The sequence below is a fragment of the Xiphophorus maculatus genome, chromosome 8 (genome assembly GCF_002775205.1).
Source record: "Xiphophorus maculatus strain JP 163 A chromosome 8, X_maculatus-5.0-male, whole genome shotgun sequence".
In the NCBI taxonomy this organism is placed as follows: domain Eukaryota; kingdom Metazoa; phylum Chordata; class Actinopteri; order Cyprinodontiformes; family Poeciliidae; genus Xiphophorus; species Xiphophorus maculatus.
Genome location: NC_036450.1, coordinates 4079469 through 4101789, shown reverse-complemented (window position 1 = coordinate 4101789; position 22321 = coordinate 4079469). Strand labels below are relative to the sequence as shown.

General features: G+C 36.5%; 2 protein-coding genes across 2 annotated transcripts; both read left to right on the top strand.

Annotated features, from left to right (window-relative positions):
* The first annotated feature begins 631 nt into the window (after positions 1 to 631).
* On the top strand, positions 632 to 6378 carry LOC102227304 (AN1-type zinc finger protein 5-like). The gene is made up of 6 exons (XM_023337919.1): positions 632 to 867; positions 3347 to 3533; positions 3618 to 3756; positions 4552 to 4637; positions 4792 to 4920; positions 5538 to 6378. The coding sequence occupies exons 2-6, from the start codon at positions 3377 to 3379 to the stop codon at positions 5684 to 5686; spliced, it is 660 nt and encodes a 219-aa protein (XP_023193687.1). The 5' UTR covers positions 632 to 867; positions 3347 to 3376; the 3' UTR covers positions 5687 to 6378.
* A 1331-nt stretch (positions 6379 to 7709) lies between these two features.
* Positions 7710 to 22139, top strand: LOC102227052 (transmembrane channel-like protein 2-A). The gene is given in 22 exon segments (XM_023337887.1): positions 7710 to 7879; positions 7992 to 8161; positions 8998 to 9036; positions 9728 to 9797; positions 9800 to 10196; positions 11095 to 11250; positions 11700 to 11790; positions 11881 to 11962; positions 12037 to 12143; positions 12570 to 12668; positions 13120 to 13262; positions 13340 to 13487; positions 13566 to 13754; positions 13833 to 14012; positions 14572 to 14730; positions 15583 to 15711; positions 16787 to 16854; positions 17590 to 17829; positions 18975 to 19100; positions 19233 to 19311; positions 19474 to 19585; positions 20956 to 22139. Coding segments are annotated over 22 exon segments (3102 nt in total). The 5' UTR covers positions 7710 to 7770; the 3' UTR covers positions 21165 to 22139.
* The last annotated feature ends 182 nt before the right edge of the window (positions 22140 to 22321 follow it).

Sequence of the window (22321 nt, the reverse complement as noted above, 5' to 3'; positions counted from 1 at the left end):
GTTTCGCAAGGTGTTGAAATCTTTGGTGGCCGCCATCCAATCGCAGGATCACAATTTCCGTGACGTCTACTACCGGAAGTACAAAAGATGCACAGGCAGCGGTGATGTGTCGGTTGTGGACGATCCGGTTGGAAATGCTAATTAATTGATATGAACTATTTCTTCCACCAGAATGAAAATTAAAGCTGAATGAAAACTAAAAAATGACTAAACAATTGTGTACCCAACATAGTTTATGTATAGTTCAAGTCAAAGAGACCAAATGTGAGCCTAGGGCCCATTTTACGCATTCAAACAGTAAAAGAAAACGTTACAAAAAGAAAGAAAGAAAAAAAAAGAAACACTGTTTTTGTATTAGACCCAAATTTTAAATTCAATTATTCTTATTTTCTTTCCCCTACATTTTATATGTATATATTCAGGGGAAAACTTTGACTCAGTGATATAGTTGTTTCATTCTATCTCAAAGCCAATGTCTCTGATTTTAAAGACCGATTTAGTAATAAATCACTAAAATATATATAATTTATTGTAGTGAGGAGGCCTAAAAAAAGAGAGTCGTATCTTTAAAATGATCTCAGCCAAATGACTCGGATACCGAAACAGATCCGTAATTCCCATCAGCAGAACGCCAACACGTAAAACAAAACAGATGCCAACACAGCGCTACAGACCGAGGGGCCGTCGATAACAAAATTAGCCACCATCCCCAAGGTGAGGAACGTCCGAAACGAAGGAAAGAAAGGAAAAAGACTCACCTAGACGGCCCTAGTTCGTTGGACAGCTAGTTAGCTTCAGGATAAGTCAGGTTTTTTGGTCGTGATCGCTAAACCGGCTACAAAAAGCAGCGTTCCTCAGTCACAAAGGGTAAGTTAAAACCGTCCTGTTATATATTTTCCTATTGCTTTAAACGTTAAACACATAAAGAATAGTTTTAAAAATACACTCAACTTGCGCGAAAATGCCCGAAAACACAATTGAAGCTTATCTAGAAAGTTGTTAAAGTACAAATCAGATAGAGAACGGTTTGCTAGCACGTGTCGTCGGAAACTTTACCTGTCCTAATTATGAGTTTTTTCCTACGAATAATCCATATTTCGGTCAAATAACAACTTATTAGCAGCAATAACCTTTACTAGGTTTAATATAAAAGTGATTACTTTAATATTTTACATGTTTTAACTTGGCTAACGTTAATCTGCTAGCAGCAGAAAATGATCATTAGCTACCACTGTGGCTAACAAAGCTAGCACCGTTTATTTACTTGAATAAATTATATATGCAGGAGTATAATTTTAAGTTATTGCTTTTAATTCAACATACATGTTCCTTACGTAAACTTAGTATTAAAACAGTTGTCCTAATAAGTTTTATCGGGGGGTTTCTTCAAAGCGAAGCTGTTAGCATCGGTCGTTAGCCTGCTAGCATGACTCAGTGGATTTGTAGATTTAAAACGGCTGTGGCCCAGAAACCGATCAGGAAACAAATGAAAACAACAGATTATGTTATTGATTTAATTCAATTTTACTCAAAATGTTTTGGGGTTGCGATTTTAATTTTTTCTTAGCGATATAATCAGGTATTCTCCACGCTAAAGCTAGAAAAGACTAGCTAGTCTGTCATGGAGTTCCTCATTAGAGGCTTTTGTCTCAGTGATCTCCAGGTGCATGGGTTAAATAATCAATATAATTTACCATTTTCATTTGATTTGAGCCGCTAGGAGTTAGTTTGAGCTATTTTTGTATCAAAATCACAGATTGATCTGGTCCAACTAGAGACATTAGCTCAAAAAGAGACAACTTCATGTTGGTGATAGTATTATATTTTTCTTTCATTTCAAATTAAAAATGTCCTTTTTAATCCTAGATTGAAATTAAATGTTTTAATTTACACCATTTTACTTAAAGAATTGCTGTAGATACTGATTTCTGTTTTTAGGAAGTATATCCTGTTGCTGTCTGTGTTGCAGTGAATCTGAGGAAGCCTCTGACTGAAGCAGCATATTTTAAAGATTTTAATATATTTGGGGGGGAAAGTAACAACACAAATCTACAAACGATACCAGAATTATAGATTCAAAGTTAAAGTTAAGTTAGTGGAGTAAATTTAATTGAATTTAAAGGAATTTAATTTCCCTTTGGGATTATGAAAGTATTTTTAAATTTAAACATATAAGGCCCTTTAAAATTTGTTTTATTTCTAAATTGTCCTTTTTCACTCTTAACCATAAAAGTTATGGTTAAGAGGGAACTCCATATTTACACATAAAAAGTGTAAATATGGACTGAATGAGAATAATTTAGGAAAAGGGCTAAATTTATCTAGCAAAGCATGAAAATGCATTTTTTTTAATTGTAATAAACATAATAAATCATTGGACAATTTATATCATACAAATTAAATGTAGAGATATTTTTATTTACATATTTCTTCACAGTGTTTTCCAGTTTAGTGATGATTTGGTTTTAAATGCATTTATTGTTTGTTCTGTATTGGATTTTCACATGATTATTATTATTTTCTTTCTTTAAACTATGACAAATTGTAAAACTATTAAACAGTCAGTGATGTCAATTATTCACTCTTTAAGTCACTTTCCAAATAATTTGTGAGTAAATAGTTACTAACAAATGATGAGATAAATAGATAAATTTTTGTTTGTTGTGAGTAAGGGGAAAAGTTTTTCAACTTTTCTTAGCCAGCAACTTTAGCTTGAAAATAATAGAATGAATGAAAATGAGTATAAAAAAACAATGTAAGCTGATTCCCTGTCTTTTAAAACATTATTATATTTAGTGTTTCTGGAAGTTTGTGTCCCTGATGTCACACAGCACACAATGTACAGCCGGTTCAAATACTAGCAACCTAATTTTGGGTACAACCAAATATGACGGTGCGGCTACGCTAACATGTTACCGTTTATAGGACGAGCCATGATATTGTACCTCAGGACAGACTGCCTAAAAAAGAACAGAGAGCAGCAGGGAGGCTGGAAAAACATGATCAGTTTTTATTTATTTTCACTTTATTCTCACATAAATTCATTCTTGAAATTTTATGGCTTAATTCTCAAAATTTTATCGCTTTATTATTGTATCATTTTCAAATTGTTCCCCTACGCTTTTATTCTCGGACCATTATGATTTTAGTCTTGTAATATTTTGACTTTATTTGTGTAATTTAATGTATTTTTTTTCTATCCAGGCCCTAATACTCCATCATAGTTATTTACATTTAAATCTGTATGTTTGTTTCTCGGCTGACCGTTCTGTAATTCCCCTGCGCGGTGACCCATCTGTCCTCATTATTTTCCCTATCTTTGACGTGAATCTGTTTGCGTCTCCAGGATCTGTCAGTCGGTGGCGGACATTTTGCCATGGCCCAGGAGACCAATCAGAGCCCGGTTCCCATGCTGTGCGCCACTGGCTGTGGTTTCTATGGCAACCCCAGGACCAACGGCATGTGCTCCGTTTGCCACAAGGAGCACCTGTCGAGACAGAACAACGGCGGCGTCAGCTCTCTGAGCCCGATCGGTGAGAACCTCAGCTTCTGTCTGCTCACTCTGACCTGCTTAGATTGTTCCTCCATCTTGATCCTCCATTTTCTTCCCCCATCAGGCAGCAGCTCCGCATCTGAGGAGTCCGCCATCCAGAGTTTAGAGGACACTCTGAACAACGCTGCAGCCGCCGCCGCTGCCGCAGAGGAGGCGGCGGCGGCGGCGGCGGCTGCTGCCTCCGACACCACAGATCCTCTCAGGTGAGAACTTCCTGTTGAAGCTCTTTCACAATAAATTATATCCAAACAACTTGATTTTCAAACCCCCCTCAAAAAGATACTCAAGAAAGCAATATTTTATTCAGTATTTTGATTCTGTAGTCTCAAGAACTTATTTGCTCTTTCAACCAGTTTTTCCTTCCACTCAATTTCCACATTAAATTATAATGTGTACTAGGTCCTGTTGAGTCTTATTTTTCAGTTTAAATTTTGAAAATAACCTTTTAATCAGTTATAAAACATGTTTCATTAATCGCACATTAGTTTTTTATAGGCATTATGTAATATTCTAATTTTAAAAGTTGTCTTTATTAACTGAGTGGAAAATAATAATTTAACAGAAATAAAGGCTTTCAAACATCTAGCCGTGTAAATGAGCTACATAATATATTTCACATTGTGGTAAATTTAATAAAATAAATGGTCTTTTTAATAATAATCTCATGTATTGAGCAGGTCTGTATCAAAACGGAAAAGAAACACTTTAGAAATCTGTTTTGTTTTTAAATAAAGTTTAAAATAAAAAATTTAGGATATGAAATTTTGTTTGTTCCTGATCTGAACAAGTGAAGGAAAAATACATATTTTTTAAAATATAATGTTTAAATATTATAAATAAATTGATTTTTTTACATTCTAGTTCATTTCCTGCTTCATTTTCTGAATTAAATGGAGGATTAAAATGAACAGAGAGACTCTGTTTCAGTCTGAGGAAAAATTGAGAATATATTTTCTAATTCATGATTTGTTGCTCTTCGTCCTCCTCCTCCTCCTCAGTGGGAGTTCAGCTGCTGCCTCGGTAACGCAGCAGATGACTGAAATGAGGCTCTCGTCTCAGGAGAAACTAGACGACACAGAAGCAGGTTGGTACCAGAAACAGACCAGCTGATTTTTAACGTACACGCTTTTTGGTTTTATTAAAATCAGAATCATAATTTATTTATGTTTTATGATACGGAGCACTTTGAATGTGCTGTAAAGATAAACTTGGTTTAAAACCCGTTTCTGTGTCTCCAGTTGTGAATCAGCCTCCCAGTTCAGTTCCTCAACCCTCCACTGCTGGCAGTGAAGAAGTCGGACCCTCCGAACCCACCAAGCCCAAAAAGAACCGCTGCTTTATGTGTCGCAAAAAAATCGGCCTCACTGGTAAGAAAACATGATTGTTTTGCTCCTAATATTCTGTCTTCCTTAACGTTTTCCAGTGATGCTGCTGAAAGTTAATGATTTCAGCAATTCATTAACTTTCAGCCTTTTTCTGGAGATTTCAGCTTTATCTGTTTATTATTAAAATTTTTATGTCTTTTAAGCAAGTTTCTTAAACTTTTTGATCTGTTGTGGTTTTTCTAAAATCATGTTTGGAGTTTTTACTCTTTTTCCCATTTTACTTATTTTTCCAAAAGCAAAAAAACAAATGATGCTGTTAGTGCAAATTTCACTCTACATAAATATTTTATGCATCAAAAAGTAGCAGTGGGAAAATTTAATGGGAATATAAAACACTGAGTGCCGGCAGGTCACCTTCCTCCATTGAGCTCCATGTGAAATATTTTCACTGCCTCTCTTTAGCTCCGTCTCTCCTGATTCGTTCATTCAGAATCTTTTTATTCTCACGGCTGTTTCACAAGGAACAGCCATTTTTCTAGTCGTAAATAACAGTCTAAATCCTTCCATCCTGATTTATTTTCGTTTTTCTTCCTGGTGTTTGTCTAAAATCCTGTTCCCGTCCTCATGTTGTGTTAATAAATCCTCTCCGTCTCTTCCAGGTTTCGGCTGCCGCTGTGGGAATCTGTTCTGCGGGATCCACCGCTACTCCGACAAACACGACTGTCCGTACGACTACAAAGCCGACGCCGCTGCCAAGATCCGTAAGGAGAACCCCATGGTGGTGGCCGAGAAGATCCAGAGAATATGAACACACGACTCTGTTGGACTTTTAACAGATTTCAGAACACGGACCTGAACTCAACTTCTCTTCCTTCCTTCTCCCTCCGGTTCTGACCCGGTTCACATTTTCTGCTAACGTGATTTTTCTTCTTCTTCTCGTGATTCTCTGCGGCGTTTGGAGCTTTAATGCTGGCTGAGGAGGCGGATTAAGGTGTGGCTTCCCTTTAAAAACATCCTGCTGATTGCTTCCCGCTCCGGTGTTTTTTTTTTTTTATGAAATCTGCCCGGTAACAGCGTTACCTCGGACTAACGGGCTGAAATCTGCCCGGTAACGACGCCAACTCGGACTAACGGGCCGTCTACGCTTGCTCTCTGCTGGCTTGAGTAGCAAAAGAGATTCGTTCATCCCTCTGGATTTCTGCCAAGACACAAACCCACAACTTGGATTCCTTCTAGGAGACATTTTTGCCAACTTTGTGCTTCACTTCCGGTCGCATTGGGCTCTAATGGAGTCCCCAAACCGTCCAAGACTGATTGTTGCCGTTACCGTGGCTTTCCTGAACACTAGCGTGTGTGCAGTTTGTTCAACTGGTTTTGGAAGGGGTTCACCTTTCACCTGTTGTTTTGTTTCTTTAAGAAGTGACGTTGTTGGGAACTGATGATTTAACTGATTGGTGGTTGAAAGTTTTACGATTTCCATTAAATTTGTTTTGTCTTGTTTTGGGTCTTGCTGCTTTTTTTTTTTTTTAACCCCTCTTAGTTCTAAAAGTTTGTACATCGTATTTATATTCTGCTGTGTGTGTGTGTGTGTGTGTGTGTTTAATCTTCCATTATTGTATTATGTAAATAAATTATGTTCACAAATGCACAAAAACAAATGTTTGGTCATTTTTTAGTGTGATGTAGATTAACATCAGTGAATTTATTTCAAGCTGTTTTCACACTTTTAATGATCAAAACAGTTTTTCCTACCACTCAATTTTCCGCTATAGAAACAAATACAACAAATCTCATTTCAGAAGCTGTAATTTTTTTCTATTTATACCAGTATATGTCTTCCTTTTACAGTTAAGGGTCAACATTGATCCTGTAAATGTATTGATGACCAATTGTCTAAAGGCTGATTATCAGAAATGTGACTTTTACGCCACCTAGTGGCCAATCAAACCTTTTCTGAAGCTGAATTTCAGGAGAAAAAGAAACTACTTTTGCATTTCTTTCCTTTATAATCCCAGCTGAATATTTCTGCCCTCAGTTAAAACTAATATAACTTATTTAGAGGAAAATAAACAAAAAAAGGCTTTTCTTTTAGGAAATATTTATTTCCTGACCTTTTTTTCTTCACCTGAGGTGTCAAAGGTCAGCTGGCTGTGAGACCAGTCATGGATAATGACTGTGTAATCGAGTCATTATCCCTGTGAAACATGAACGCTGCTCGGTTTTTAACGAGCCAGCTCAGCTCTCTCACCTTCCTCTCCAGGATCGGCTGATTCCTCATCCAAACTGCACCAAGAGAAGAAGAAGCTATGGGAAGCCATGTGTGCCACAAATCAACACTTTTATCATGCATCTGTGACTTTTACCATGAAAGTCACAAAACACCTGGCGGCTTTTAGGAGTTTATGACTTAAAATCCTATAAAGTGCAAAAATCCTGTCAAAACATTACACAATAAGTATAAATTGCATAATTTTTTATAACATAGTATTGCATAGGCTTTTGCCACATTTTACAGCTTTCTGAGCCATAAGCTGGCTTTTTTTTTTAAAACGTTTTAGCCAGACTTTTAACTGGTGGCACTTGTGGCACTTTTGACCTTCCATAATAAATTCTCAGATGCATGATCAGTATAAACGGTGTAATTTTTAGAACGTAGTCCTTACAACAGTGTAAAAAACGTCGTTTTAAAAGGATTTTCACCATATTTTACTGCTTTCTGAGCCATAAATCGACATTTTTTGCATGACTTTTTGTGTTACAAAAGAAATTGTGATTTGTGGCTCTTTTGGCTTTCCGTAGAAAGCCTCTCAGATGCAGAGCCACGTGTTCGTATTTACAGGTCGCTAAACGAGCCTCTCACAGGGAAACCTAAACCTTCATTAAATCTTTAAGATGGCTGCCGCTGTCTTCTCGGGTGACAGACCGAGTGAGAGTGTTTCAGCGACTCTATGCCAACTTTTTGTTCCCAGGAAAGGAAACCTGCGCCATTACACCTGGACAGGTACGACACTGCCTCCTTTTCAGGATCCCCTCCCCCACTCTGGGCAATAAAGCAGAGGTTTTACTTCATCACCTATTTATTTATTTTTTTTTACTAATTTATTTTTTTGCAGATCTGCACCTCACAACAAAACACCCTTTGTTACCTGCGTGTGGCCGTCGCCATGGCAACAGAGCTGTTAGACACCTGAGTTGGGCTCTGGCAGGAAGCCGAGGCAGAGCAGACGGAGGGCGACGGAAAGAGAGAAGATCATGCCGAGAAGAAGCGCAGCGGCGGAGGACGGTGAGGCGATAATCCAGGAATCTGCCTTTAATTTAATCACGTTTCATTTTAAATATGTTGCTTTTTGTTTCGGGAATATTTCTAATTTATGAGTTTGGTTTGCAGCAGATTATTCTGATGGATTTCTTATTTCTTCAGTCTAAATTATTTGTTATCTAAGACAGGCTGGCAGGGCCACAGTAGGTAAAAAAAAACTCAGAAAATTTGAGATTAATCGTTGATTTTTTTTTTAGAAAAAACCTGGAAATTTCTGAGTTTGAAAAGTTGAAAAAATTTTATGAAAAAAACCCAAAAGTTTTTATTCTCAGAAATTTTCTCGAAAAAAAAAAACCTGGAGTTTTTCCTAACTGGAGTTAGAAAAATCAAAAATTGCCAAAAATAAAAGAATAAGGATTTTTAAAAATTAATCTCAATTTACTGGAAAAAAACTGGAAATTTAAGCGGGTGAAAAAAACATACATTTTGACGTTAACTTGAGAAATTTTCTAAATAAACTTGGACATTTCAGAATTTGTAAAGTAAAAAAAGTTAGTTCCACTTTCAGATTATTTCACTTAAAACAAGGGAAAATGTCTTTTTACATGAATGAACTGGAACTTTTTCATCAATATTAAATTATTTATGTAAAACAAGAAGCTCCATGTCTTGCTAAAATGTTAACCTATAAGTAAGTTTTTTCTTATTTCAAGTGTGAGAAGATATTTGCACCAGAAACTAAACAAAAATATAATTTTGTGTTTTTGCAGTTTATATTTTTAAACCAGTTCTGCTTACAAGCTTGTCAAAATTAATCCTTTAATAAATAAAACTTTTCTTTCATCCACGGTTTTCCTCAGTCGGAATCGAGATTGATGAAGATGAGACCGACAGCGATGGTGAGTAAAAAACTTTTATGTTGAACGACGGCGTATTAAGGGCCGTTGTAGATTTTTTGAAATAGAGCAAATTTTCGCCAAAAATAATCAGAAACTTTGAGATTAATCTAAAAATTTCTGAAGTTTGAAAAGTCAAAATTTTGATGGAAAAAAATTTAGAAATTTTGAAAATCATCTCAAAGTTTTTTTTATTTTAGAAAAAACAAAGAAATTTCTGAGTTCAAAAAGTCCAAAATTTTCTACAAAAACTCAGAATTTAGAGATTTTTCATATACAATTTCTAGAAAACAACTTGGAAACTTCTGAGTTTGATTTTTTTTTTAATTTAGAGGTTTTTTTTATTTCTGACTCAAAAAATGTACAAGTTTTTGTAGAAAATTCCTGAAATTAACTTCAAGTTTTCTGCAATTCTCTCTAGCAAATATTCAACTCTGAAATTTCTAGAAAATTCTTGAAAATTTCTGAGATTTATTTCAGTTTTTTTTTTCATTCTGAAATTTGTCTCAAAATTTCTGAGATTCTTCTTGCAAATATTCAAACTCAGATTTTTTTCTCTAGAAAATTCCTGATTAATCTAAAAAAAAAGTTTTTTGGCAGAAGTTTGCTGTTTTTTTTCTGTCTATATTGGCTCTAATTTGCCTCCGTAGCTCAGGATTTCATATTGTGTTCGATGTGATTTAACTTTTAAAAGGCGGCAACTGGAGGAAAGCCAACAGGAGGCCAGCAGGTGGGCGAGGAGGAGGAGGAAGAGGAAGAGGAAGAGGAAGAGGAAGAGGTAAGAAGGCCGGCAGCGACGAAGAGGAAGACGATGAAGATGAGGCTCCAAAGGGACGAGGAAGAGGAGGAAACAGGAGGAAGCCCGGCAATAAACGAGGCGGCGGTAAGAACAACGGCGATGATGATGACAGCGAAGATGAGTCTCCCAAGAAGAAGAGAGGAGGAGCAGCAAACCGGAAGAAAGGCGGCAAAGCCCAAGACAGTGATGAAGACGACAGCGACGACGGGAAAGGAAAGAGAGGAAAGAAAGGAGGGAAGAAAGGAGGGAAGGAGGAGGAGAGCGGGAAGGGAAAGAAAGGCGACGCCAAAGGAAAAGACAAAGGGAAAGACAAAGGGAAAGACAAAGATGACGACAAGAAGAAGAAGAAGAAGAAGGGTGACAGGTAGGAGAATGTATTATTATTCTACTCCCTTCACCTCCCCTTTAATCAAACATGCTGCCCTCTGGTGGACGATCTGAGTATTACAGGTGGTCATTTAAAGGTGACCCATTATTTCTCTCTGAACAGTTTAGGAAATCAAATTGTTTTGCACAACATCATTCTTAAATAATGAGATTTTAGCTATATAACTGTACATCTTTGAGAAGCAAAAGTGGAGCCTCCTGCACAACCAACAAAATGCATCAAGTGGTTTCTGGATGGCAAGTCAACAGCAAAAGACTTTGTCTTTTCCAGCAGCCATTGTACAGCAGTAAAACCAGCTCCAGACAAAACATGCTGGAGCCCTGCTTTGCTTGCTAGGTAACAGGTGGAACTCTGCTGTGGTTGCTAGGTAACGGTGCCTTCTGATTTGTGACGTTACATTCTGGAGGTTTTTGAAATTTCTCATTTTCCAGACACCAAAAAGCATCAACTTATTACCGAAAACCAGCGAAGTGATTTTCTTTTAAGTGCTTGGAGTTTTTTTTTTTTTTAAGCAATAGAAACCAACATTTTTGCATAAAGTGTCTGCTTTAAGTCAAACTAAAACATTCAAAAATGTGATTTCTTATTATTTTAATCAAAAATCACATATAAAACATTGGATATCACCACTGACATGTTACTATTTTTACTATTACTAATAGATGTAGAAACAAAAATAGTGCAAGTTAAATAAATGTTTAAAATATGTATGAACACGAATGTATCAATATGACTGTAATGTAGCTCCATACAAGAGTGATTTCCTACTAAAATGTATTTTCTGATCACTTTTATCAGACTTTGCTTTAAACTGGAAAGCGAATGTCGGACCTTTTAATGTTTAAAAACTAATTTGGCTCCGTTTCTCCTGCAGTTCGTCGGACTCCAACTCGAACTCAGACGAGGAGGAGGAGTCCATGTCGGAGGGGGAGATGGCGCGGCTAATGGAGGAGGTGGAGGAGAAGAAGAAACTGATCGCCACCATCAGGAACAAGCCTTGGCGGATGAAGCGGCGGCTCGTTCTCTTAAAGTAACGTCATAAAAACTCAGATTCCTCAATGTCTGTGTCTAGAGAACAAAGGTGGAAAATTTAAACAGAGCCGGCCCAATTCATATGCAACATAAGGATCTATTCAGTGTGTAAGTATAATTAAAATACTTACACACTGAAATCCCATTCTGCATCTCAAAATCCAAATAGTACTATCTTTTGTTTGTTACTCCTGTAAGGTTAAAATCAACAGCCATAACACTGGCATGATGTAGGCTAATTGCTAATAATGCTAATGCTACACACATAGATTAGCTTAGGAATGATGAAGGATCTGGTGTTCACATGCTGGTATCGGGGACCCAAATAAAGCTCTGCTTCGGGACCCAAAAATTCTTTGGCCGGCCCTGTTTAGACAAATATAAACCAACCACTGCATCATCTGCATATTGTTGGAGTTTTTTGAGTGTTTTTCTGCTGCTCTGCAGGGAAGCTCAACAATTTGTGGATAAGTTTGAAGGTGCTCTGGGAAAAGGAAAAGGCAGGAAGTGGTATGCCTACAAAGTGATGATGACGAAGGTTTGGACAAAAAAACAACACATTTTTGTCTTATTCTCTTTGATTTAGCTTTTGTTTTCAGACTATGTGCTTTGTCATGTTTTGTTTTAGAAATGGATTAAGTTTCAGAGAGATTTTGAAAATTTCAGAACAGCCTGCATCCCCTGGGAGAGGAAGATTAAAGAGGTGGAAAGTAAGTTTGGTTTAACAGAAAACCAATTGGATTTGGTAGACACCATATTTACAAATGTGTTTCTGAATCTCTAGGTCACTTCGGGTCATCAGTCGCTTCTTACTTCATCTTCCTGCGATGGATGTACGGCATGAATCTCGTCCTATTTGGTCTCACCTTTGGACTCGTCGTCATTCCTGAGGTGAATTTCTGCAGTTCAGCGTATTATTGTAAACAGACAAAAAGGAGTCAATTTCTGCCAAAATTGTTTGATGAATCTCAGAAATTGTCTAGAAAATAAGTTGAAAATCAAATGAAAATCAAATTTTCAACTTTAGAAAAAAAAAATCTAATTTTAATCATTTTGACTTATCAAACTTGAACATTTCCAAGTTTTTTTTCTTGAATTTTTTTGAGATTTTTCTATCAAATCTGTGGCTTTTCAAACTCAGACATTGTAAATTTTATTTTGAATTTGTTTTAGATTAATCTCAAAATTTCAGATTTTTTGCAGCAAATTTCTGACTTTTCATACTCAGAAATGTCTTTGTTCTTTCCAGAATATTTATGAGATTAATTAAAAAAATTCTGAGTTTTTTAAATGAACTCTTTACGTTAAACTGTCCAGGTCCTCATGGGTCTTCCTTACGGGTCCATTCCCAGAAAGACGGTACCGAGAGCAGAGCAGGACACTGCTCAGGATTATTCAGTTCTCATGGACTTCAACGTGAGTCTCAGAAAAGACGGCATTTATTTCCTCCTGCCTTTATCAACGGGTCGTTAAGGTTGCAAAAGGTTTTAGTTTTTGCTGTTATAAATGTCCAACATTGTCCCACGTTGACGCAAGATTATTTGTTGCTCTATCAGTTGAAATTTCACATCAGCATTCTTACTTGCGGTGGGTAGTGTGAAAAAAGGTTAGCGCTGCTAACACTAAAGCAGTAATCAGAAGCTAACTCTAAAGCGCTACATCAACATGGTATTTAGAGGAAGCTAAAGCTAAAGCTCTGTATTCAACGATGTGACCAGCCCAATTGGATGGAAATCCGCTCAATCTGGCAACATTGCCCAAATCCTGTACTCAGAAAATGAGAAGATTTTGACGCTCCGTTAGAGAAAGCTTCCATAAGCACTTGGCCAACTCCCTGCCTTTCTGAAAACCCTTTTCTACCTTTTAGGGATACTGTAAATACTCAGTCCTGTTCTACGGATATTACGACGACAAGAGAACCATTGGTCCGCTAAAGTTCAGGTTGCCTCTGTCCTACCTCTTGGTGGGTATCGGGAGCTTCGGATACAGCCTGATGCTGGTGATCCGGACGTGAGTCTCCAAAGCATCGTCTCACATTCAATGGCCAATGCCAATTAGTGGCAGTCTGTTTCTGGTTGGTTGTTTAGAATGGCTAAAAATGCTGACGTCGGCGGAGGAGATGGAGAAGAAGGCGAGTTCACCTTCGCCTGGAAGATGTTCACCAGTTGGGACTACCTCATCGGCAATGCCGAAACCGCTGACAACAAGTACGCCTCCATCACCACCAGCTTCAAGGTACCTCACAGCCTCTGAGATGGCATTCACGACTTTAACCACCCGCCAACCGTCAACGTTGTTTCTTGGTAAGAACAGGAATCCATCGTGGACGAGCAAGAGAACCAGAAGGACGAGAACATCCACCTGCGGCGGTTTCTCCGGGTTCTGGCCAACTTCCTGATCACCTGCAGTCTTGGCGGCAGTGGGTACCTCATCTACTTTGTGGTGAAGAGATCGCAGGAATTTGCCACCAGGGATGACCTCAGTTGGTATGAGAAGAATGAGGTAAAGAAGTTAGATATACACACCAGGAGAAAACAAAGACTACTGGTTTCTGTTGATGGCTACGGCGTGTCTCACCAGTTGGAGATCATCATGTCCCTGCTGGGTTTGGTGTGTCCGCCTCTGTTTGAGACCATCGCCGAACTGGAGGACTACCATCCTCGAATCGCCCTGAAGTGGCAGCTGGGACGCATCTTCGCCCTCTTCCTTGGAAACCTCTACACCTTCCTGTTCGCCCTGTTTGATGAGGTCAACAGTAAGGTATGTTAGCGCTAACGCTAGCTGCGCTTCTGTCATTTTGTTGTTTTTACCAAATAATGCACAGATAATCGAATGTCTCAGTAAAATCATTCACATGTGGATGCAACAAGGCACAGATGTTCCCAAATGAACGTTAGCCACTGAAAAATTCAAGATGGCCGCCACAGTCAACAAGGAAATTTTATTTTTGCGTTAGATTTGAAAAATATTTGTCACAGATGAACAAAAGTTGAAAACTTGCTAGAAAAATCTCAGAAATTTTGAGATTAATCTCAGAACTTTTCTAGAAAAAACGTAGAAATTTCTGAGTTTCAAAAATTTCGGACTGTTTATCACAAATACTCAAATCACTGAGTATTTGTGTAAATGACTGGATTGTACTGGTATCCAGTTAGTTTAGAGTTTATATCTGTATCACTGGGAGTTAACTGGATATGTTTGACTTTATAACGGAGTAAAAACGTTCCACACAGAACATCAAATTAAAGTTTTTTGATGCATTTCAAACCTTTTTACTGGTGTTTATTAGAAACCTGACTGGGTTGTTTTTCCCTTCCAGCTGGACGAGGAACAGTCCATCAAGAACGCCTCCATCTGGGCCATGAAGGAGTACTACGCCAACTACTCACGTTTGCTCAACGATTCGGACGCCACTCCGCCTCCGATGAGCCCGGCAGACGTCATCAGAGGCCCCTGCTGGGAGACGGCAGTCGGCATAGTAACAAAAATCACGTTTATCTCTCATAACATCCATTATTTTACCCTGAAAGTTTGTTTTAGTCAGAAATTTTACTCAAGTAAGAGTAAAAAAAGTATTTAGTGAAAAGTCTACTGAGTAACTGATCAAATTATCAATCATTTAATATTTAAAAATTACATCATCAGATGGATCAAAATATGAAGTTAAGTGGAAATTTTGGTATTTTAAGGACAAAAATGACAATAATTCATATAAATAACAAAATCAGATAAAATAAATGTTTTCACATCATTTTATTTCAATAAAAATCTTATAAAACTTTGACACAAACTGCAGGTTTGTGTCTTTGTCTGGTGAGGTTTTGGTTAAAACATTTTGTTTCCAACTCTGGTTGCCTGAATTATTGTCATTTTGTTCCTTAAAATTAAAATTTCCACTTTATATTTTGGTCCGTCTGATGATGTAATTTTAAAATATTAACTTCATCAGTTACTCAGTACTTGAGTAACTTTTTAAAAATTTTACTTTTACTTGAGTAAATTTTCTGGATTTTCTACCCACTGAATGAAAAACTAGTAAGTTATGAAAGTTTAAGTTTTATATTGAAAGAAACTGATTTGTAAAAAAAAATTGTCTTTTGCAAAATTTTATTTTTTGTAACAAGTAAGAGTAGAAATACTTGATAATAAAATTACTAAAGTAAAAGTAAAAAGTAAAAATACTCCCAAAAGTAAATTTTTTCCAAAACGTTACTCAAGTAAATGTAACTAATTACTACATAACTCTGGTTTTTACACTTTTACGATGAAGAATCTCAGTTTTATATGAAAATAAAACGTAATTTTCCTGGAAATTCTCGCTGTGCTGCAGGAGTTTGTGAAACTGACCGTCTCAGACATCCAGGTGACCTACCTGACCATCCTGATCGGCGACTTCGCCCGCGCCGTCATCGTTCGTTTCCTCAACTACTGCTGGTGCTGGGACCTGGAAGCTGGTTTTGTAAGTCACTGGAAACGCTGGTTTGTAAGAGAAACGCATAAAATATGCACAGAGTTTTTCTGCATTCAAAACTTTGACTGAAATTTGCATCAGATGGAGACAAAAACCTGGACAATGAAGGTTTCGTGCAAAAGTTGATCAACCTCAAGTTGCTAGAAGATTTTTGCTCTGAGTAAAAACTGGTAATCAATAGCACAGGTAGGACGATAAATTGTCCGAGAAGTTATCGCGATAAACGATAATATTGTTGTTTTGAGACGATTTTCAAGATATAACATATTCTGAAAGATCAATAAACTTTAAATTCTAATAAATATTTAACACTGGAACTTTAAGACATCTTGAATATCAATCAATATTTTAAATGATCAATTCATGTTTTGCTTTTAGTGACAGGTTAATTGGGCAGTTTATCAGGGTTGGTGTACATTTAAAAAAAAGGAGTACATTTCTGCCGAGTTTTTCTCAGAAAAGCTTAGAAATTTTCTAGAAAAAACATGGAAATTTGTAGCTTTGCAAAGTCAAACATTTGCTAGAAAAAAAGAAAAATTTTGCTTAATTGCAAAAAATGTTCAAAATATTTTTTTTTTATTTCTGAGTTTTAAAAATTTGCTAGAAAAAATTACATTTTGAGATTAACCTAGTCTAAAATTTTAGACGTTTGGAAATTTTCTGAGTTTGAAAAGTTTAAAATTTTTGATTTTGAAATTTCAGGTATTTGTTCACGTAAATCTTTAACTTTTGAAAGTCATGGAAGTTTTTCTCTCTAAAAAGTATAAGATTAATCTTAAAATAGTTTCTTCTAGGAAATTTTTTAAACTCCAAACTCAGAAATTGTTGTTCCTTGAGATTGTTTGGGTGGAAACGTATCCCTTTGTTGTTTTCTTTTTTTATTTACAATGACCCTAATACGCTGTCGTACTTAAACACCAGATTGTATGAGAAACATATTTTATTGTCTCACTTTAGTTTCAGGTCTAAATAATTCTCTAAATATGATTCAAGGCACCTGGAAATATCTTAGGTTGGACCCATTTCTCTGTCTTGGTGGTAATTGTTGTCTGGTCACTTTCAGCCGTCTTACGGAGAGTTTGACATCAGTGGAAATGTTCTCGGACTGGTCTTCAACCAGGGGATGATCTGGTAAAAACTAAAGACGTCGTCAGTGTTTTAACTCCTCTCCATGTTTCTGTTTCTTGGTTTTGCTTCATTATGGTAAAATGGAGTCATTAAAGGGCCAGTATCATGAAAATAAACTTATTTTATCTTTACATCATGTCCTGATGTTATTCCCTCATCCAAACAAACCCGGAGTGCTGCTTTGATTCCTTCATGTTTGAGAAATCCTTTAATCTCCATGGCAACCATTCAGCTGGGCAAAACGCCAGGATGGGCCCAGCCCCGCCTTCCAGGCAAAGCTCCTCCCCCACTCAGCTCCTTCAGACTAGCCAGCAGCAATTAGCAAACACCTGCTGAGCTCTTTATAGGAGCTGCTTCTCTGGGGGAAAAAACGCCGTTAAAGGGTTAAAAGAGGAGCCATGTTGGGATGACTTCCTATAGGCGGAGCTTCAAAAAGAGACAGAGATCCAATTTCAAGGCGTTAAATTAGAAATTGAGTTTCTTTTAGGTCAAATTTGGCATATATAGCATTTTAACAACAACTGAAGGTAACATAGTTACTTGATTTTGCTATAAAATTATACTATTTGGTTGGAAAACACTTTAAAAACAATCACAGACCACAAGATGCTGAAAGAAGTCTTTAAAAAACCCCTAAAATATCTACAACCGTTAATCCTGAGCTAGGTTGCATCATTTTACTCAGAATTCTGACTTTAATCTTGAGTTTAAAGTCACAACTGTGTTTTTCTCCGACAGGATGGGAGCGTTTTACGCCCCAGGGCTGGTGGGTATCAACGTGCTCCGCCTCCTCAGCTCCATGTACTACCAGTGCTGGGCCGTCATGGCCACCAACGTCCCCCATGAGAGAGTCTTCAAGGCCTCCAAGTCCAACAACTTCTACATGGGGCTCCTGCTCCTCATCCTCTTCCTGAGCCTCCTGCCCGTCGTTTACACCATCATGACGCTGCCGCCGTCGTTTGACTGCGGCCCCTTCAGGTACCGAACAAAACCAGCCCAGACTTTATGTGTGCAGATGAGGGCAGAGAACCCAAAAATAATAATAATAATAATTAAAAAAATAGAAAATTATAAAACAATAACAAAAAAAAGAGTAAAAGTAACCTTGAAATTTCTGAGTTTGAAAAGTCAAAAATCTGCTAAAAAATAAACAGAAATTTTTAGATTAATCTCAGAAAATTTTCAGAAACATTTTTGGGAAATTTCTGAACTTGAAAAGTAAAAAATCAGAAAAACCTGAAAAAAAGTAAATTCTGAGATTAATCTGGTCTAAAATTTTCGACTTTTGGAAATTTTCTGAATTTGAACAGTTGAAAATTTTTGCATTTTGAAACTCAAAATAATGGTATTTTAAGGACAAAAATGATAATAATTCATATAACCAGAGTTCTCTAGTAACTAGTTACATTTACTTGAGTAACTTTTTTGAAAAATGTACTGTTAGGAGTATTTTTACTACTTTTACTTGACAAATTGTATTATGAAGTATTTCTTCTCTTACTTTAGTAAATTTCTGGATTTTCTAACCACTGAATGAAAAACAAACATGTTTTAACTAAAAATTCACCGAACACAGACACACACCTGCAGGTTTTGGTAAAGTTTCACAAGTTTTTATTAAAAGAAACTCATTTGGGAAATTTTTCTTTTGCCTATTTTTTTGTTACTTATATTGTCATTTTTGTTCTTAAAATACCAAAATTTCCACTAAACTTTATATTTTCCAGGTGGATTTTTGGTTAAAACTTGTTTGTTTTTCATTCAGTGGGTAGAAAATCAAGACGTTTTACTCAAGTCAGAGGAGAAATACTTCATAATAAAATAACTCAAAGTACAGCGTAGTTAAAGTGTAGTTATTTAAAGAAGTTACTCAAGTAAATGTAATTGAGTAAATGTAACTAGTAACTACCCGACTCCTGCTTGAGTAACTTCTTGTGTGGATATTTTTTACTTTTTCTTGAGAAAAATATACTGAAGTCGTCTTTCTGTTACTGTCAGCACAATTATTGGGTAGTACAGTTTAATAAAACTAGTTCTAAAAGTACTTTTATCCCCAAAAGGTCACTTGTGTAAATGTAATAGAGTAAATGTAACTAGTTACTATTGTCTGTGTGACTCTGCAGCGGGCGGGCGAAGATGTTCGATGTGATCATGGAGACGATCAGGCTGGATCTGCCGGCCTTCATGGGGACCCTGTTCAGCTACGCAGCGAACCCCGGACTCATCATCCCGGCCGTGCTGCTCATGGTGTAAGTCCGGGTGCCAAACTGGAGGCGCAGGGGCCACATCCGGCCCGCCAAAGCCTTTTATATGGCCCTCTACACTCATTAGTCAAATCAAAGCCAAAGAAACAGTTCTTTAGTTCAGTTTATCTGTTACAGGCTGGCCATCTATTATCTGAACTCAGTCTCCGAAGCTTACCAAAACTCAAACATGGAGCTGAAGAAGAAGATGCAGATGGTGAGTAGATGATTATTAATGGTGATGATTTATTTTTATCCCAACGGGAATCACTTAATGGCTGTCCAGTTGTTAAGGAAACGTTGTTACCTCCTAGCTTGCCTTTCCATTATTGGCTAAGCGTTTAATTTTTCATATTTCCCTCCATCTCTTTGTGTCCAGGCCCGTGACGAAGAGAAGAACCGGAGAAATAACAAAGACAGCACCAACCAGGTCATGAAAGACCTGGAGGACCTGCTGCCCAACCGATCCCTCAGTCCGCCGCCGGAGCCTGGTCAGTCACACCAGAACCACCGTCACGGCTAACAGAAGGGAATGTTAGCAGCTAAACATCAGCTAAACATGAACACCTGATTTAATCATAAATAATTATCTCTATTGAATTATTAGATAATTAAAAAAGATAATATCTAAATAACATCAAAGCCTGTTAGAAATAAGTAGAGAAAAGTGTCACAAAACATAAAATTAACTTTAGCTAATGGCTAATTGTTTAATACGGGTTTTCCTTGCTCATTTCAAACTAGCAGATCTAAATTTAATACCTAATAAACAAGTTATTATTAAGAGTTCATGATTACATAATCATCAACAAGCAATTACTTGTCATTGTTAGCTATTTACCAAAATCATTGCTAGCTAACAATTCTTTAGCAAATACCATATTTACCCTGACTCTTCATACAATGTTATCATATTATGAGATAATAAAAAATGGAATTAAGTTAAGATGAAATGATTATTAATTAGTCATTATGCAGCTACTTAAGGAAATGTTTTCATAAGTTCTTCATAAGCTAACTGCTCATTAGCAAGTATCACACTATCTTCTTACAATCTTACTGTTTATTAAATTGTGATGAGAAATATTAGCTTTCTGTCCTTAATTTGTCTTGTTTATGTTTACTGATGTCAAATTATTAGCTAGTACTGAGCTAGTTTTAAAACATATCAAAACGAAGCTGTAATTAGTAAGATGGCTACCATTTAGCCACTTATAGCTAACTGCTAGCTGTCCTGATTTGTTCCTCTTTTTTTATTGATTATAGCCTAATTTAACAAATTTAAATATGAGATTATCAAAGGACTAAAGCAATCTGATGTATATTTAATCCATATTTAGCTAACTAAGTAGCTACATGAGGATGAGCTAAAGATAACTCATAAGACAACGGTCCATTAGCAAATAGTCCTTGATTTGTTTGTCGTTCTTCTCTTTGTCGTTCTAACTCTTATTATGAGTTAGTCAACATAACTGTAACAGTTTAACAGTTAAGTAATCACAATACAGCAACGGCTGTGAAATATTTTCAGATTTCTTCTGTTTTTGCTAGCTTCTTGCAGTGTAGCTACTTGGCTAATGGTTCATAAGCAGGTTGCATTTAATTTTTACTGAGTTGGTAAAAATAATGCCCTTATTTTATACTAATGTAACAATTTGACTCCTTCAAAATGTTACCTGATTATTATGCAATCATAATTAAGCTAGCTACCAAAATATAAGCTATTGCTAATAATTCAGAAGCTAATTTCTTAGCCCTGATTCTAAAGTGTTACCTTTCCCCTAATTTTCATCTTATTGGTTTTGTCTGGTAACCCATTACGGTCGTAAAGCCAAGTTTTAACTGAAGCCTTTCTTTGCAGAAAAACCACCAGAACCAGAAGCGAAACCCACCAAAACAAAACCTGGTTCTGCTGGAAAAGGAGTAAACTTACAGAAGGATGTGGCTCTGGCGTCTTCCAACCCAAACGTTCGAGGGCCAGTCGACCGGGCACCAGGACCGAGAGGACCCGGGCCGGGTCCGGGTGCTGGACGTGGCCGAGGCCGTGGGAGAGGAGCCCCTCCCAGTTAATATTATGAGAAAACCACAAAAAGAGAACAAAATAGACAAAGTACATACACTTAAACCAATTTATTGTTAAAATTTGAGTGTAAATATGCAACATTCACTACTGCAATGAATATAAAGAAAAGTCACGCAAAAAATATTGTATTTTAATTCAAACAAACATTAATTTGTCCTTAAATTATGTTGATCAGTAGTGACACCCTGCAAGATGATTGACATAGAAAGAAAATTGTCTTGTGCCTTTTCTAATTTGTGATGTTTATACATTTAATGTCTGAAGATTTAAACTACAGTGGAGAAATTAGGTTAATTTAACATGTCTGTTTATTTTTTACAAACATGTTTCTGATTGGCCCATTGACATGAAACACAACAGACATGAACTTCAACCCAAGTAACCAACACATTCATGGTTGATATTGATTTGATTTAAATAAATAGTAATATATATACAGTATATATATATATATATATATATATATAAAAATAAAGCAAGTGCTAAATCTGCTAATTTCTTTTTGCAGTGTTTTCAATATTTCATAAATTATTCAGTTAACTGCACATACCTTTTAATTTATAAGTACATTTATAGTTTAGGTTAGATAAGTAGATTAGATTTATTTATTATGTAGGCTAGATTTATTTGTGTGAGTGGATTATTTGTTTTGTTACCAACATCTGGTGGGAATTTCCTGTCAACATCCCCATTTTGATTATGTTTACTGGAAAAAAATTTACATGATTAATACTTTTTTCACTGTGCATTTTGCGTTTTTCGATTGTTTAAGCTTTCAAACCGTACAGCAACACGTTCACAAATAAAGACTGCAATGTATTAAGTGTGGAGTTGATTTAATGGACTTTGTATTCAAAAAACTGTTTAATTAATTCTTGGTCTACATGTCCTATTTTCTAAGTTAGCTAGGAATAAATCTGCCACCTCCAGCTATTCATGATTTAACTCCAATCATTCCTTAACTTTTCTATCCTACAAAACAGTTTTTATTTTATTTATCATCAAAGCCTCCTAACTGCAAACTCCATGTTCTGAAGTAACATGATTTCGGGTTCATAGCTTTAGTCCAGCTCTCCTTTAACACCAAACCTCTGAACGGAAGAATGTGGACCGTCTGGTTCAGCCGTCGTTCAACAGAACCACG